Below are 19,239 nucleotides of genomic sequence, written 5' to 3' on the forward strand. Positions count from 1 at the left end.
CCAAAATATAACTTTTTGGTAAAAACTCAACTCATCGTGTTTGGAGGACAAAGAATGCTGAGTTGCATCCAAAGAACACCATACCTACTGTGAAGCATGGGGGTGGAAGCATCATGCTTTGGGGCTGTTTTTCTGCAAAGGGACCAGGACGACTGATCTGTGTAAAGGAAAGAATGAATTGGGCCATGTATAGTGAGATTTTGAGTGAAAACCTCCTTCCATCAGCAAGGGCATTGAAGATGAAACGTGGCTGGGTCTTTCAGCATGACAATGATCCCAAACACACCGCCCGGGCAACGAAGAAGTGGCTTCGTAAGAAGCATTTCAAGGCCCTGGAGTGGCCTAGCCAGTCTCCAGATCTCAACCCCATAAAAAATCTTTGGAGGGAGTTGAAAGTCCGTGTTGCCCAGCAACAGCCCCAAAATATCACTGCTCTAGAGGAGATCTGCATGGAGGAATTGGCCAAAATACCTGCAACAGTGTGTGAAAACCTTGTGAAGACTTACAGAAAACGTTTGACGTCTGTCATTGCCAACAAAGGGGATATAACATTGAGATAAACTTTTGTTATTGACCAAATACATATTTTCCACCATAATTTGCAAATAAATTCATAAAAAATGCTACAATGTGATTTTCTGGATTTTTTTTTCTCATTTTGTCTGTCATAGTTGAAGTGTACCTATGATGAAAATTACAGGCCTCTCTCATCTTTTTAAGTGGGAGAACTTGCACAATTGGTGGCTGACTAAATACTTTTTTGCACCACTGTATATGTGACTCTACTCTTCACTGTTGAAGACCCCACTCCTATCCGGGGCAACAAAAAGTATTTGAGTTACTTTAGCTTGTTGCCATACTATTACCATGTTATTTCCACTTTATCCTGTATTGTATCCTGTGCTGATGTGAAGTGCTACAGTAGAGGGTGTCTTTAAAATGGATGGAGGACCCCAATAGCCCTACTCCTCTCAGTGGGAAGAGTTATCCCCACAGTTCAGTCATTATCCCTGGTTGTTTTGGATACACACTTGAGGTTTGACACATGATTTATGTTGGGAAATGCCATGTAGTGGGAAAGAACCGATGAGTTATCACTGTCTGGTCCAAGAAAACCAAGAGTTTGTGCTTCTTTTAGTGGTTACGAACTCAGATTATTGCCTTGGCTTGGTTGACTTCCCAACACATCCATGATACAAGTTCCAGAGATGAAATCAGAGGAAAAGGCTGTGATTCTTGAAAGTATGTCTTCCATTCTTCCATTTACAGACGGATTGTGATGGTCCATTTGTCTATTTAATTTTGTGAAGCAAAATGTTTTAAAAAGTGCACACGCATGGAAAGGTTATAGGACATAAATAGATTTTCTAGTTCTTTGTTGAAGGCTGCCAATTTTCCCTCTCTTCTGTCATAGCAGCCAGAATGGCTATATTTCCTAATCTCCTTTTAATGCTGCAATCTGATATGGAAATGTCAATTGGTATTGGAAGTTGTACAGTTCCATAACACTATTCATTGGGAGCTGTCCTTCAATGTCTGATGGATGTAGTTTACAAAGTGACTTAATTATACTGTACGCAAGTGAAAATCACCTTTCACCTTGTGATCACTGAGCAGTCCCCAGCACTACAGTAGCCTACCTCCACCACAGCTGCAGATGTGTTTCCAGTGCTGACGGTGTTGAAGGCAGTGTGTGTTGTTAGTGACCTCGCCCTCATTCAACACTGTTCTGATAAAGGAGCCTCTAAAGGGAAGGTAGAAAGGAACACAGCATCTCACCATGTGGGAGACAGATGCTTGTGGCCTACGCCCCTGCCAACGGTCGGCCACATGCACTTCACATGGACCGACCAACCGAACGGAGGGGGTTGTCATGCCTTACTATGACGTTATACTGGATTCTGTGTGAGAAATGAAATAGGAATCAGTGGTGAAACACAAACAGACACTATTATATAGGACATGTGGCTCTGTATTTTCTAATGATATACAGGATGCCAGTATGGTCCTATTCTAAAAGCTGCCCAGTGTTTCAAATCAGCAGGTCCAATATTCAGTGTTCACAGGGTTTGCATTAGTCCTAGCCTTGGTAACAATTTAAAAGCTGATGGAATTGAGCATTTTGTTATTTTCTAAATAATCACCTTTACTTTATACCTATATTGTGAATACTATTCAACAACATCAGCAGCATAGATGTGTTGGGTTAAATGCACTTCTAATATACAATATGACCCAGTTTACTTTTTATTACTACAATTTCTTCTAGAGCAATGAGTCACATTTTTGATAATGATCCCCACTCAATGATCCCCACTTTTCATGTTGAGGTTGTGGTCAGTCATTGAGTTTTCTATAGATTTCAGCATAATGTCCTTTCCATTCAGTGGCCATCTTGCTGTAAGGTCACCTCTGCTGTGAATTATTATCTGGTATGACATTGCCCCAGAATTCTCAGCTTATTCTCAGCTTGGAAGCCCAGTAATGTAAATATTACATTTCCAGATGAGCTGGCGTATGTATCATTGCAAGCCAAGTCTTGATAACAGCAATGGCAACGGTCCAGCAGAGCTCTCTGCTGGCTGTACAGCAAGTGAAGAGTTGAAAATGTTCTCATAATGTTCACAAAACACAAAACTCTGTTACTCTTTGGTCGTAAATTTGGTCGACAGGGTGTGTGTGTTTCTTTTATGTCAAAGTGAAGTGTTATCATTTGAAAATAAAGGGAGAAGTCCTTTAATCTGAAGATATTCTCATTAGAATTGAAATTGAATCAAATGTCATTTTTGAAGCGAGGCCAAACCATTTAGCTGACACTTAATTCTAGAGCCTGTTATTGATGTTAATATGTATTCCATTAATGCAGCATTCATTTAGTTTGTTGTCATTTGATAAACATGTTGAGACAACATGTTAGGTGTTAAAATATGAGATATTATGTTAAATAATATGCAAGATTTCAACCTTGAAACATATCTAAGTTTGTGCATTCAAAGTTTATGTACCCTGTAATAGTGTTAAGGGTCTAAGTGTGTTAATATATTCATGTATTCAGTGAGTAGTCTTGGTGCTTTCTCAGGGACTCATTGAGCGATCTACCTTCCTGACCCTGCTGAAGTTAAGCTTCAGTCAGTTATCCCTGGTGGTTTCCAGGCTGGTGGGTCTGGCATGGCACCCAGAGTATAATATCATGGGAACCCCTAGTCTAAGCTCTGACAAGACCCAAGTACGTTCTGACCTCAAGCCATGGACATGGCAGAGATCAGAAGAGTTATGGTCTAGGATCAGTTACAGCAATGACTGAATAAAAGTGTCTGGAGTCCCTGATATGCAGAGTGTGTGGTTGATAATGAATCATTTGTGTAGATGGGGCTCCTGAAACAGCTGCATGAATCTGGATGTATTTGTGTGCCATAGTGCTCCCTGATAGGCTTACCGGTATACAGTACAGCCGTCTGCACATGTCAATCACTCGTTAGCTTAAATCTCCTTGTCATTAGTGGATTTCTCTGTCTAAACATCCACTCACAAACAGTCTCTATTTTAACCCAGGGTCCCAGTCCCACGCCTGTGAGAAACCCTAGCAGTCAGTCCACTGATTACTTTTTCAACCACATCTATAAATTCATTTGGGGTGGATGAAGGCCACGATTCAGTCAGAACTAGTGTTAACCGGCGTTGGCAGTCATACGCATAACAGATGTTTTGGAGGTGTAACTGTGGTGTGAGCTGACAAATAGGTGAGTGGCTGCGTTAGAAGTTCAAAGCGGCAATAGAAAGTGCAGGCTTCTAATGCATGTTTTCATATGAATTTGAATGGGGGGGGGTTATAGTCTATCAGTCTAATCAAGGTGTAGACGATAGAACATCACGCATTTGAGAGTTTGAACTTGTAACGCGGCTGCATGGGACTTGTCGGATTATAAAATCAGGTGATTTCGTTGCCACGATAAGCTAATGCAAGGAGCCGCTTGTGGATCTGTCAACTCTAATGTAGTTCCACCTCCAATACCGCCAAAACAATCTCTATGCGGATGTTGGATAGTGCAGATCTAATAGAATCTAGCCCGAAGTCTTTACAGTCAAAGAAGATGGGGGCTGGTCGAATTAAGGACTGTAAGATGTTTCCAACATTCCTGTTGACTCCAGCATAAAGTCACTGTGACCACTCATTTTTATATTCATATTCATTCCTTGTGGGAAACCACAAACCAAGGCCCCCCACACAGTTAAAATAAACATTATTGCAAGGCAAGTGTAACCTGCGCCAAGCCTGTTGGAAAAGGATCAAGTGACATGGAGTGTCTTTGCAACTGTTTATTGACAGTTTGTACATGTTTGTAATGAAATAAATGTTGTTTTTTCATTCCTTCTTTACCCACTCAATTAGTGCATTAGGCACTTATTTTAAAGCTCCCAAACCTTGATTTCTGAGAAGAGGCGCCTCTGTGCACAGCTGAGGACAGGCTTGGAATTGGGATAGCTTTACCATCATAGTGAGACTGTAGTTCAAGGGTATCTAATAACCTTGTAAATGCAAACTCATACTTTTGTTATAAAGTGGTTACTGGTATGATGGAAAGAGACCAACAGTCTACTGGTTCAGTTGTGTAGAATTTCATAAATTAAATTAAACTCAACAAGGGATTATTATCCCCATCATGACAAGCCAATTCCTAAAAGCATAAGACCTTTTGGACATCTGTTTTATCTGGAAAAGTACTGCTGGGGTTTATTGGAAGGCTAATGTTGTTTTCATCGACGTTCCTCACTTTGACTGGTAGTTGACTACCGTCCTGACACGTCTAACCATTTCCAGATGAGGTGGATTTTAGTGACATTTAAAGGCCCATTATAGTCCTACTGAAAGGGGATGTCGTCCAGTGCCAAGCATAATTATAAACCACCCACAGAGAGCAGATTAGAAAAAAGTAATGATGTGGTCTCTTAATAAATTGAGCACTTAAATACTGTGGATCCCCTTGAAAGGGAAAAACTAGGATCCCTCCAAACTTGGTTCAGTGAGACACCTCGTTTGGATGGATTCGTGATGCAGGACTATTTATACTTGATATATCAAGGACAGCCTGGATGACTATTTTCAGGTTTGGGAAACAAATGACTGCTGGCTTCACTGTTTTGCATGGGGTATCATCTTTTCTCCAAAGTCTGTTTTGACAGTTTATGATTTGAAAGATGTACTGTACAGTGATATCAAATAATACCCACACTTCAATGCTTCCTGTATAGGTCTAAGCCATTTTACCATATTAAAAGGCTTGGAAAACCTTATTGCACAATTTTTCTAAAAACACTACTGATGCCTCTTAGTCACATGATATTTCATACATTGACGGATTACTCAGATTACTGGTAATAAATTATGTGACTCTCCATTCACACGTTAACACATAGTGATTCAGAGCTTTTCCCAGGCAAACGGCCACAGACAACCATTACTCGCCGTGCTTGTCAAGCTGTAGTTTATGAGGGGAAGGAAGGAACCGTTTTCTTTCTCCTGGGATTAAGGCTAAACATTGAAATGATATCTGATAATGTTGTTACTTAAAGTCAGGGTGTTTTATGGTGAAAATTGAGAAGACAGATACTACTCACTTGGTATCCCAATTGTTTGCATACTGTGATGTATGAAAATATAATAATGTGTAAACTCATATGGAACAATCTAGTTTTTATCATGTACCAATCTTACATTTGAGTGCCTATAGGCCGTTTTAATCCATAATTCCACATTGGCCAATATAACATTTGCCCTGTTTGGTCATTTCTCAGGGCTATTAGTTTGCTATTTCCTCTCTCATCGCTTATTTCCTGTGTAGAATTTATTATTTAACCTTTATTTGATCAGGCATGCCATTTAAGAACAAATTCAAATTTACAATGACGGCCTACCCAGACGGACATTGGGCCAATTGTGCGTCGCCCTTTGGGACTCCCAATCACGACCGGATGTGATGCAGCCTGGATTCAAACCAGGTACTGCAGTGATGCCTCTTGCATTGAGATGTAGTGTCTTAGACCACTGTGCCACTCGGGAGCCAGTAGAAGGAGGTGGTGTGTATTTGTTTTGGCCTGGGTGGAGTGTTGGCCTGATGCAGACCTCGCTGCTATGGGTGGGCGAGAGCCAGGATTCTGTCTTCTGAGCCTACCCCAATCTCCTCAGTCCACCCCTAGCCCTGGCCTGGCTACCATCTCCATCTTCCATCCCCATATCCCAGCCTGCATCCAGCCTGCAGTTGACTGTCTGAGTGCAGCTCCAGGAAGAACTAAGTCTGCTGAGAGAGCATGAATCTACAGCAAACCCCTTTTTAATTACCAATGTAGACTGCTCTTCATTTGTTTGTGTGTTTATTCTATGTAAGCCTAGTTATGTCCCGTGCTTAAGGACCACACATAAAATGTTGTGTAATATTTTTTGTTGGGACGTAATATATACAGTTGGTCTGAGAAACTACGCCGGTTTAGCAAGGTAAGATCCTCATTAGTCCTGGTTTGTGATTGGGAGGAAATTGTTTGTGACAGGGTTTTGTCTAGGAACGGGGGGGATTATTGACTGGACTGCTTAATAACGTAACATTCCCTGAAAGATACTGACTGACTAAAGACTAACGTCGGCAACAGTCGAATCACAGAGGAGCTTTGTGTCATTAAAACTAAACAGATTTTTTTGTCCCCTGCTGACTCCTCCAATGGTCATTCCTTCGGTTCGAGTGGTGGCGGACTGAGGGCGTATCCTGATCCTGGCACACCAATGTCTACTCTCCACTGCCCAGGGGTCTGGAATTATAGAAGTACGGTGGCCTGCTGGGATCAGTCCCAACCAGGCCCCTGCTTGCAGCACCTGTTGACACAGCGAGCTACTTTTATGTCTGAATTGGCTGGATTTATCGACTTCTGATTTGAGTGTTATACTAACCTTATCCAGGCTTCCTGTAATTTAAGAGTGCCAATGTGACAGAGAAAGCTAACACCCCTGAGGATTTGCTCTGAAACTTTGTGAGCCGTTACTACTCCAGCATCGTGCCAAGAATATGCCTGTTGTTGGAATGAAGCTGGCTCAGGCTAATTGGTTGTTGTGTTATGGTAGTTAATTATGTGCAGCAGGTCAGGGAGTTAGAGAGGTGAAATAACATGGGTTTGTTTATGAATATGCTGGATAGGCTTTGGTTTATTATCTCTCATTCTCCCCTCTTTACTTGATTAATGAGGTTGCTCGTGTTATTTACTTTTCCATGCACTTCAGTGGTAAAACAGTTGCCTGTTAAAACAGATGTCGCAGTAGCTCAACAGTTGAACATTGCTTCACCTCAAAAATCCTACAGTGTACTGTACTGTTTGTTATGTACCGGCGTTGATTAGTGACGTGCTATACATGTCCTCTGTCCCCTCATTTGACCTCCTTCTCCCTCTCTGACAGAGTCTGGGCTGCGATGAGTACCTGGGCTCAGGCAAGGTGATGGACAAGTGTGGGGTGTGTGGCGGGGACAACATGGCCTGTAAGCTGGTGTCAGGGCTCTTCCAGCAGCACAGCCTGAACAAGGTGGGCTACCACAAGATAGTGGAGATCCCAGAGGGAGCCACCAAGATCAATGTCACCGAGACGGTGAAGAGCAGGAATTACCTGGGTGAGAAGGACTGTGACTGACCAGTGTTTTAACCCAGGTCAGACTGTGTTAGCCCGCTCCAGCTAAAGCGTAGACACTACCCACTGGTCACAGATTCAACGTCTATTCCACGTTGTTTCAATGTAATTTCATTGAAATGATGAGGAAACAACGTTGATTCAACCAGTGTGTGCCCAGTGGGTAGCTTGGGAGGCAAGTCTTCATGTCTGAAGCAAGGTTACTCAACACACAAGCATGGTTCCAAACCACCTCTGTTTAACTACAGTTACCAGCTCTTTATCCACGGCCCCTTAAGGCTCCATATTTCTCTGTCTGAATCAGACCCATGAGCTATGACACATGCAATTTTAGGTTTTCCCTTCGACCACGTTAGATTATGTTTCATATTACATTAACAGTACTAATAAAGTCACAATTTAAAGATAAGCTTCAGGTTATAAAACATCTGACAGCAGTAGCTATTGTTTTTTATATCATTTAGGTCATGTCTTGCTACATCCGTGCTGTGAGCCTGGTATCAGGCAGCAGGGAACAGCTGCTTGTTAAATTGATTTGATTAATTTAATTATAAGGCAGCTCAAATACAGAGCAGGAGGGATTTTTCCAGAATTTTGGATGTGAGCATTTCTATGTTGTCAGTAGTAAGTAACCACACAGTGCACTTCTGGTTACAATCTTTTATTTTTTTAAAGCCCTTTGCTGTAATTCATTGAATAAATAAGATCTTGTCTTTATAGGAGCATAACAGTGTGACACAGAAGTGGGTCTATTTTCAGGAATGACTTCTGGAATGTCAGGGTTTTATTGTTGGAGACATTGGTTTAATGAGAACCATGCCATAGCATAGCAGTGCGTCTGGGAGAAAGAGAGAGAGAGAGCGAGAGAGAGAGCGAAAGAAAGGTGAGAAAGAGAGAAACAGAGAGCGAGAGAGAGAGAAAGGGAGTGCCTGGCCCCCACTTCCCCTGGCCTGGCTGCTCCCCTCAAGGGAAAGTATATAAACAAGCTTTCATTAGAGGACCTTTTCCTCCAGCCTTCCCATCCTTTTTAATTAAGGTGAGGAATTTCACTGCTGCCTAGAAAACCACCACCACTGAGCCCAGCGATGGAACCTGCTTTGAAACTACTTTTCTAAGTCAAAACTACTAACTGGGGGTGCCAAGTTATGCCTTGCTTTTTTAATATGAGTCCCCACTCAACCCCTACACAATACTTACTCAGTGAGTAAGCACCTAAGCAGGAAATGTAGAGTATGCGTGAACAATGGCTCCTTTCAGTGCCTGCTGTGACTGCTGTTCCTGCGTCGCTTGGCGTTGTTGTTGGAAGAGTTCATATATCAGTGGGTAAAAGCTTGCTGTGATGCAACATCCTGGGGATAAACAGGACCGAGGATTCTTCCATGGAACGACTTATCGTTACCATTATCCCCTGATGTTTGCTCCATTCTCCTCAATAGACTTATGTTCTAGTTTATTTCTGCATGCCTAATATGTGCTTTTAGTTGTCCAAACACTCTTATACACTGCTCAAAAAATAAAGGGAACACTTAAACAACACAATGTAACTCCAAGTCAATCACACTTCTGTGAAAACAAACTGTCCACTTAGGAAGCAACACTGATTGACAATACATTTCACATGCTGTTGTGCAAATGGCATAGACAACAGGTGGAAATTATAGGCAATTAGCAAGACACCCCCAATAAAGGAGTGGTTCTGCAGGTGATAACCACAGGCCACTTCTCAGTTCCTATGCTTCCTGGCTGATGTTTTGGTCACTTTTGAATGCTGGCGGTGCTTTCACTCTAGTGGTAGCATGAGACGGAGTCTACAACCCACACAAGTGGCTCAGGTAGTGCAGCTCATCGAGGATGGCACAGGTTTGCTGTGTCTGTCAGCGTAGTGTCCAGAGCATGGAGGCGCTACCAGGAGACAGGCCAGTACATCAGGAGATGTGGAGGAGGCCGGAGGAGGGCAACAACCCAGCAGCAGGACCGTTACCTACGCCTTTGTGCAAGGAGGAGCAGGAGGAGCACTGCTAGAGCCCTGCAAAATGACCTCCAGCAGGCCACAAATGTGCATGTGTCTGCTCAAACGGTCAGAAACAGACTCCATGAGGGTGGTATGAGGGCCCGACGTCCACAGGTGGGGGTTGTGCTTATAGCTCAACACTGTGCAGGACGTTTGGCATTTGGCAGAGAACACTAAGATTGGCAAATTCGCCACTGGGCCCTGTGCTCTTCACAGATGAAAGCAGGTTCACACTGAGCACATGTGACAGGTGTGACAGTCTGGAGACGCCGTGGAGAACGTTCTGCTGCCTGCAACATCCTCCAGCATGACCGGTTTGGCGGTGGGTCAGTCATGGTGTGGGGTGGCATTTCTTTGGGGGGCCGCACAGCCCTCCATGTGCTCGCCAGAGGTAGCCTGACTGCCATTAGGTACCGAGATGAGATCCTCAGACCCCTTGTGAGACCATATGCTGGTGCGGTTGGCCCTGGGTTCCTCCTAATGCAAGACAATGCTAGACCTCATGTGGCTGGAGTGTGTCAGCAGTTCCTGCAAGAGGAAGGCATTGATGCTATGGACTGGTCCGCCCGTTCCCCAGACCTGAATCCAATTGAGCACATCTGGGACATCATGTCTCGCTCCATCCACCAACGCCACGTTGCAGCACAGACTGTCCAGGAGTTGGCGTATGCTTTAGTCCAGGTCTGGGAGGAGATCCCTCAGGAGACCGCCACCTCATCAGGAGCATGCCCAGGCGTTGTAGGGAGGTCGTACAGGCACGTGGAGGCCACACACACGACTGAGCCTCATTTTGACTTGTTTTAAGGACATTACATCAAAGTTGGATCAGCCTGTAGTGTGGTTTTCCACTTTAATTTTGAGTGTGACTCCAAATCCAGACCTCCATGGGTTGATAAATTGGATTTCCATTGATAATTTGTGTGATTTTGTTGTCAGCACATTCAACTATGTAAAGAAAAAAGTATTTAATAAGAATATTTCATTCAGATCTAGGATGTGTTATTTTAGTGTTCCCTTTATTTTTTTGAGCAGTGTATTTAGTTAATGTCACTTGTCAAATGTTTTTCGGACAGCCTGTTGCCCTTACCATGGAATTCTCCATTGTGGCTGTAGAGTTTAGAGATCCAGCTACACAATGAACATAAAGCTTTGCCAGCTCTTTACTAACAGGTTTGCTCATTTACAAAAGACAAGGCTTTGAAGATACATGTGACAAAATGTATTCAGTTTGCGGTGATTTACACAGCTCACTTTTAACGGTCTTGCTCATTATGTTAAAACCACTTCAGATGAAATAATTATGGCAGTATTATTTCCTGTCTGTCTAAGCATAGTGGAGCTGATGGTGACAGGAAGGGTTGCTGTCTGTCTCATAGAAATATAACTACTAGAATGGACATTTCCATTCAAGTTGTTGTTCTGTGGTGGGGGACCGGCGGCCATATTGAGTGCCTCCAAACTTCCTGTAAAGCAGGAAGTTCAGCATTTAATATGAAAATAGCTCACACCTTTCCAAATACAGAAATCCTCAGGGAAAAAAGCAGTGTCTTTCGTAAATGAGCAAACCTGTTAGTAAATAGCTGGCAAAGCTTTATGTTAATTGTGTAGCTGAATCTCTCAACTCTACAGCCACATTGGAGAATTCCATGGTTAGGGCAACAGGCCATCTGAAAAACATTACACGAAAGTTACATATCTTGAAAACTTGAGTGCTGACAATCAAAACATTTTGGGACTACATCAAGAATGGACTAATGAAACAAATAACAAAATATAGTTTTCCTTCAATGTGTGTTTTATTAACAGTCAACTCATGGTCTGTCTGCAGCTCTGAAAAGCCGCTCAGGTCGCTCCATCATCAATGGGAACTGGGCCATTGACCGGCCAGGGAAGTATGAGGGGGTGGGCACCATGTTCACCTACCGACGACCCAATGAGGTCACCAGCACCGCCGGGGAGTCCTTCCTGGCTGAAGGGCCAACCAATGAGATCCTGGATGTTTATGTATGTAACCAGTCAACTTGTATGTACAGTAAAATGTAGCTCATATTGGCACATATTTCTCTTTCAGTTTACACTGGCACATTACGTTATAATTAACTTGTTTACTGAAGAATTGTTGCTCTGTCCTCAGGTGATCTACCAGCAGCCCAACCCAGGAGTGAGCTATGAATTCATCCTTCCCTCTGACAACCCTCCACAGCACCCCAACCACAGACCTGGAGGTGAGGCTCCCCATAGTTACTGATGCAACTGACTGGGACTGTATGGCCTAAAGGAACTATTAGTCCACAAAGGGAGGGGGTCACAACCACTGATGGCGCTGCATCTCAATGACTGAGTTTTCCCCTGTTTATTTTGGCTGAAATCCCATGTTCGATCTCCCAGGGAATACTCTGTATGGGCAAAGTGGGATTGACCACCGGGGCAACCCCAACCAGGAGGGGTACGATCCAGCAGGAGGGGGCAAGTACTCTCCCCAGGTACCCAACAACCAGGTGCCAGCGGTCCAGCCACCCAAACGTCAGAGAGAATACAACTGGAAACTGTCTGGGGCAACAGAGTGTAGTGCCTCCTGTGGCAGAGGTAAGACATGGCATGCATCTTTGTCGGAACTGAAGCCCCAAGAGGTCTCAACCTCTAATTGATACTAGTTGATCAACTAGGTTTAACAGATTCCCTCAGTGAGTAGTGAAGATGCAGTATTGAGGCATGAACATCTAACGTTTTTCTGTGTATTTGTTTTCAGGTAGCAGGTACACCATCTTCCGCTGTGTCCACAGACTGAGCCATGAGCAGGTACCAGGGAACCAGTGTGACAGCAGCACCAGGCCCAGTTCACAGGAGGAGCCCTGCAACCTTCAGTCCTGCCCTGCCTTGTGAGAGACCCCTCTGTCTCAACCACACATTACATACTACACACACTGGTTCAATACATACACAGAGCTTTAGCAAAAGTCAGAAGACCCAGATTTCCTATAATTTTCTTGAAAAGTTCCTTACCCTTTAAATGTATTTATATGTTGGGATCACATAGCTATTGTGTCCCTCTGAACATGGGGCCTTGTGTGTCCTACTGTGCAGTTGGGACATTGGTGAGTGGTCGGAGTGCAGTAAGACATGTGGCCTGGGTATGCAGCACCGCCAGGTCTTGTGCAGGCAGGTGTATGCCAACCGGACCCTTAACGTCCACACCAGCCGCTGCCGCCACCTGGAGCAGCCCGAGACCACCAGCACCTGCCAGCTGAAAATCTGCAGCGAGTGGCAGATACGAACCGAGTGGAGCGCCGTGAGTGACAGCTGTCAATCAATATGCTTCAAATAGTATTTGTTTCAAATACTTTAGCTTGCTCGGCACATGGAACTATTAGAATAGATTTAAAAGTGTTAACATACCCCACCCATCTGAGGCAGGCTCAATTCAGAGTACTCAGACAAGATTTAACATACTGTATTAAAAGAATGTATCAGAAAGTACATGAACCCCAATTAGATAAATGTTATCATTTCTCTAAAGTTTCTAACATTCCTTATCATAAATTAAACCCAAGCAAGTATTCTATGGAGCATTTTCCCAGTTGTTTTCACAGACAACAGGTTACATTCATCAGAAAGAACTGATCCATGTTTACAGTGTGAGATGAACTGAACACTACCCCTATAGTATTTTACTGCCCCTCCTGTGTTTCCCCAGTGCTCTGTTCCCTGTGGCGTGGGCCAGAGGACCAGGGAGGTGCACTGTGTCAGCAACATGGGAGACTTTGTGTCAAACGAGGAGTGCAACATGAAGCTGCGACCCAGTGACAATGAGAACTGTGACATGGGGCCCTGTGCTAAAAGTTGGTTCTTCACTGATTGGGGGAATAAGGTATGTATGTGTAGGACTGAGGACATGGACTCTCACCATCACTCTCTAACACTTTTCTAACCTAATACTGTAGTAATTGTTTGATTGCATCTACTACAGTATTGTAGATGCAAGATTATAATTGAAGACAAATTGACTTGATACTAGTGTTAAAAACGAGGGTGATACTAGGGCCGGGATCCAATCAGATAGCTTTGTCAGCTTTGCACCTTTTAAAGGCAATGTTCCCCATTCACAGTAAACGCTGCATATGCCGGCTCAATTGGAAATTACCTTTGAAAGTCAAGTGCGCTATACACAGATCTACCTCTGATCGGATTGAATCAAGGCATAGGTCAACTGTTTGTATTGTCACTTACCATGTCTTTGCTCTCTGCAGTGTTCTGCTGAGTGTGGGATGGGCATCCGGACCCGTGGCGTTCTGTGCCTGACCAATCACATTAGCAGCTTGCCTCTGGAGGGGTGTGGCCATGAGCGCCCCACTGACTCTCAGGTCTGTAATCACGGCCCCTGTGAGAGTCGCATCGAGTGGTTTACAGCCCCCTGGAGTCAGGTAAGACAGGACAACGCCGGGTCAAACTGGGCTTGTAGGGACACATCTGGGAAAAGATTAGGATGAGGATTTGCTGCAGATTTTACAGATGTCTCCTGCTCATTACTTACATTTTTGCTGATGTCTCATGTCAGGGTTGTATTACCACCCCCAAAAAACATTTCTTACCCCAGGACAGAAAGAGGAAGTCTTAAATGTTACAAATCCATTGTCCATTATTTCCACTTGAAGTAGATATTTATTTCAGGACAAGGCTTAATCTCTGTCCAGGAAACCGTCCCTTTAAGTAAGGGGTACCTTCTATAACTCAGGTCGGCCAATCAACTGAGCCAGTGATGCCTTTTTCTTTAAAAAAACAAAACATGTTGAAACAGTTCAGATGTCTCATGTCATGCCCATGTGTAGTATTACCTATTGTATTTTCTCCTTCCCCCAGTGTTCAACGGAGTGTGGCTCGGGCAGCCAGCAGAGGGCAGTGGTGTGTCTGATGAAGACTGACGAGGGGTTCAATGTAATGCCGCCCTACGAATGTTCTTCTCTAGACAAGCCTCTTAATCAGCAGAGCTGCCACCTCAAGCCCTGTGGGGCCATGTGGTACCACACAGACTGGAGCGCTGTGAGTAACTGTACAAGCACATGCCCACACTCACAAGAAAAAACACACACACGATTTTATGTCGAGTTGTGAAATACACTCTCTTGAAAGCATAATTGAAGACAGGGAGAATGAGGTTTGAACTGTATTCTCTGTCCCTGTCCCTGCAGTGTTCTAAGACGTGTGAGGGGGGCTTCCGTGTGAGGGAGGTGCGCTGTCTGTCTGATGACATGCTTTCCAGTGAGGGCTGTGAAGAGGAGCTGAAACCAGTGGAGAGAGAAGAGTGCAACCCAGAGCCCTGCGTCCCACACATAGGTCAGTTACTACTGTGTAGTAAACATGGATCTGGGGCCAAGGCACCTCCGCTGGAATGTCATACAGTTGGATTGGTTAATGATGGCTGGTCTGGTCCTAACTACTGCCAGACAGTTTTAATGAGGGTTAGAGGGGAATTTAGTCTGAAATGGTTCAACATTAATGAAAATCTTATTCCATACAGAAAACTTGTGAAAATACTTAAAGGTTTCTAAAACTTAAAATCACTGATATTATGATTATGATTGTTTTTCAGATGAGAACTGTCGAGACAAGTATTTCAACTGCAATGTGGTGGTCCAAGCACGTCTCTGTGTGTACGACTACTACAAGACAACCTGTTGTGCCTCCTGCACACGAGTGGCCCACAGACAGTCACAACACAGGGCACTCAGCTAGCCCCCTCCCCAGGCCTCAGACCTCTAGGGGGCCTGACACAGCGCCCAGAGCAGGCCCTCAGTCCCTGGGCCAAACACACTGACCCACAGTGGAGAGGACAGCCTAGAACCTGACTCTGGGTGGACATTGACTGGACACTATAATATGAGTGCTGAAGATACAGACTGAAAAACTGAAAGACCGCAAAGAAAGGAAGTGAAAGCCCAACTTGTTTTTGGCATGTGAGGAGATTGCCAATGGGCAATACATGAAACTGAATGGTTCTTGTAGGATGGTTGTGAAGGACACGTTTAACAGGGCTATGAGTGGAGGAGCTCTGGTGAGGCGAGATGATAGACAGGACACCAAACCGAAGAATCTGGAACCACTTTATGGTCTGTAACCAGAATCCCCTCCAGTAAAAGTTCCCGTCTGGGTTTATATTGTGTTTCATGGGAAGCAGTTTGCCGCTGCCATTCACCTGAATGGATTTAAGGTCTTGAAAAAGGTCTTTGGCCGAAACGTTGACAGAATAAACAACGTGCAGAGGTAATATTGTGTGTGGGAGTTATCTTTCTTACAACTAAGGACTGCTACCACATCTGTGATGAGACTCTTGACTACCATGGCTCTCTTAGATAACATTAAAGGAGAGGAAGATACAGTATTAAAGCAGAGCAAGATTCTGTTTGTTTTGCATAATGTATAGACTGTACACATTTTAATAAGCTTCTTTATGCTTTAAAATCTACAATATTTATGATCTAATTAACTACTTGTAGTATGAAGTTGCCCAAGCTTGCTCTTAAATCATCCCCAATTACGCATCATGAGGGCTCTATTCAATACTCTCCTACACAGCTGTTTAGTTGACCAAAGATTTCACTACTTCACAGGAGGACGTGTCAAACAGTAATTGCTCAGTCCAGATCTATGGCTCTATTTAATCTGTACCGGTGAAGCGTTACCGATGGCGCAATATAAATGTTAAGGTCATTTCTGATTGAGCCAACATATGCAGTGTTTACCGTGATGCAGTCTCCGCTAATATGGAACATTGCCTTTAGATTTCAAACACGCTGTAACGCTTAACTTCTGCGATACGGATTGAATAGAGCCCCAAGTGACAGCTCACCAGTTTTACACAGCAACCCTCTAACAAATTAAGCTCTAAAATGTTCATGTGTCATTGTAGTGAATCATATATTTTGCATCACTGCTGTGTATATACAGAACCAGTCAAAAGTTGACACATCTACTCATTAAAGTATTTTTCTTTATTTTGACTATTTTCTACATTCTAGAATAATAGTGAAGACATCAAAACTAATAAATAACACAAGGAATCATGTAGTTACCAAAAAAGGGTTAAACAAATCTAAATATATTTTATATTCTTCAAAGTAGCCAACCTTTGCCTTGATGACAACTCTGCACACTCTTGGCATTCTCTCAACTAGCTTCACCTGGAATGCTTTTCCAACAGTCTTGAAGGAGTTCCCACGTATGCTGAGCACTTGTTGGCTGCTTTTCCTTCACTCTGCAGTCCAACTCATCCCAAACCATCTCAATTTGGTTGATTGTGGAGGCCAGGTCATCTGATGCAGCCCCCCATCACTCTCCTTCTTAGTCAAATAGCCCTTGCACAGCCTGGAGGTGTGTTGGGTCATTGTCCTGTTGTAAAAAAAGATAGTTCTACTAAGCGGAAACCAGATGGGATGGTGTATTGCTGCAGAATGCTGTAGTAACCATGCTGGTTAAGTGTGCCTTGAATTCTAAATAAATCACAGACAGTGTCACCAGCAAAGCACCCCCACAGCATCACACCTCCTCCATGCTTCACGGTGGGAAAAACACCATCGGTGGGAAATAATCATCCGATCACCTACTCTGCGTTTCACAATTACTCATTAGACCAAGGCACAGATTTCCACCGGTCTAATGTCCATTGCTCGTGTTTCTTGGCCCAAGCAAATCTCTTCTTATTGGTGTCCTTTAGTAGTGGTTTCTTTGTAGCAATTTGACCATGAAGGCCTGATTTACATAGTCTCTGATGATGAAATGTGTCTTTTAATAATAATAATAATAATATATGCCATTTAGCAGACGCTTTACTTGAACTCTGTGAAGAATTTATTTGTACTCCAATTTCTGAGGCTGGTAACTCTAATGAACTTATCCTCTGCAGCAGAGGTAACTCTGGGTCTTCCTTTTTTGTGGCGGTCCTCATGAGAGCCAGTTTCATCATAGCGCTTTATGGTTTTTGCGACTGCACTTGAAGAAACGTTCAAAGTTCTTGACATTTTCCGGATTGACAGACCTTTGTGTCTTAAAGTAATGATGGGACTGTCCTTTCTCTTTGCTTATTTGAACTGTTCTTGCCATACTATGGACTTGGTCTTTTGTCAAATAGGGCTATCATCTGTATACCCCCCTACCTTGTCACAAGACAACTGATTGGCTCAACCGGATTAAGGAAAGAAATTCCACAAATTAACTTAAAAAGGCACACCTGTTAATTGAAATGCATTCCAGCTGACTACCTCGTGAAGCTGGTTGAGAGAATGCCAAGAGTGTGCAAATCTGTCAAGGCAAAGGGTGGCTACTTTGAAGAATCTCAAATATAGATTATATTTTGATTTGTTTAACACTTTTTTGGTAACTGCATGATTCCATATGTCATTTCATGGTTATGTCTTCACTATTATTATACAATGTAGAATATAGTAAAAAATAAAGAAAAACCCTGTAATGAGTAGGTGTGTTCAAACTTTTGACTGGTACTGTATGATTGAGTGAGTGAAGAAGTTGCTGAACTGAAGGCAATTCAGCAGGTCCTCCCAGTGCCCGAACAGAACAGAAAGCCCTCTTTATTTATTTGTTGGGGTCCCCAGGGAGGGCGCTGGTTTATCGGCAACAGTGGCCCCTTTTGGCTGCAGGGTTAAAACGTCTGTTACCTCTCCACCAATCGCTGCCTAGGAAAGGGATGTAGGCATTCCAGAGCCCACTGGATGGTTAAAGCAGATGGTTAGAAGTTCTAGAACACTATGCTTCTTAAAGAGAAGGTAAAACTACTATATTTGTGTGAGATAAAAAGATTACACCATTGTACATTTTTATGTTCATGTGGAGATTGAAACATTAATTCACTAATTCACTAAAAGGATACTGGTATATTCATGACACTTTATAACTGCAGTAATGTACCAGAATCTTCACAAATATAGATATTTTTTAAGTACATTTGAGTAAATTGAAACTTTTACTCGGGTAGGCCTGGTAAACATCTAAACAAAGGTGATAAATTGACCATGCCAGTAAAGTATTATGCCCAACTAGTTTGTCCTTTATCCTGTATTGTACCTCAAGAGCAATGAGTTCCTTTTTGATTGCATCCATCCTATTAACATTCACTGTAAGAAAAGGTTTTGAGGACATATTTATCATGGTTGATGTGTTCTCATCCTGTATGTATTGTATGTGTAATCAGATGCTACTGGGATGGACTCTCTACATGATAATACAGTGTATTCAATGCAACTTTGAGTTAAAGGGAATTAACTGAATTTCCAAACAGACAAGTATTTCAATTGATGATTAACACCATCTTTTTATTTTTTTAAATCAGACATGGTTTATGACAAATGCTATACTATACTTTAGTATTTGGAATTCAAATGCTATACTATACTTTAGTATTTGGAATTCAAATGCAAACATCTGCAATGTACTGTACACTACTTCATAATTGAAATGGGAAAGGTTTGATTGGCGGTTTTGGAGAGAATAGGTAAATAAATGTATGTTTATACTTATTTAGTGCATATTTGTAGTCATTCCATTTATTTGAACACCA

At 43.0% G+C, this 19,239-nt stretch overlaps 1 protein-coding gene across 4 annotated transcripts in view; it reads left to right on the forward strand.

The window, feature by feature from the left end:
- LOC118370880 (thrombospondin type-1 domain-containing protein 4-like) overlaps positions 1–19,207 on the forward strand; it is a 59,279-nt gene extending 40,072 nt beyond the window's left edge. For all 4 annotated transcript variants that reach the window (XM_035756096.2, XM_035756097.2, XM_035756098.2 and 1 more), the window contains 11 exons: positions 7,439–7,646; positions 11,503–11,678; positions 11,809–11,899; positions 12,063–12,260; positions 12,424–12,553; positions 12,759–12,963; positions 13,369–13,542; positions 13,922–14,095; positions 14,532–14,711; positions 14,861–15,005; positions 15,262–19,207. In XM_035756096.2, coding sequence (XP_035611989.2) covers positions 7,439–7,646; positions 11,503–11,678; positions 11,809–11,899; positions 12,063–12,260; positions 12,424–12,553; positions 12,759–12,963; positions 13,369–13,542; positions 13,922–14,095; positions 14,532–14,711; positions 14,861–15,005; positions 15,262–15,404 — 1,824 coding nt within the window. In that variant the 3' untranslated portion in view covers positions 15,405–19,207. The remainder of the gene's footprint in view (positions 1–7,438; positions 7,647–11,502; positions 11,679–11,808; positions 11,900–12,062; positions 12,261–12,423; positions 12,554–12,758; positions 12,964–13,368; positions 13,543–13,921; positions 14,096–14,531; positions 14,712–14,860; positions 15,006–15,261) is intronic.
- The last annotated feature ends 32 nt before the right edge of the window (positions 19,208–19,239 follow it).

This window comes from Oncorhynchus keta, chromosome 14, assembly GCF_023373465.1.
Source record: "Oncorhynchus keta strain PuntledgeMale-10-30-2019 chromosome 14, Oket_V2, whole genome shotgun sequence".
In the NCBI taxonomy this organism is placed as follows: Eukaryota; Metazoa; Chordata; class Actinopteri; order Salmoniformes; family Salmonidae; genus Oncorhynchus; species Oncorhynchus keta.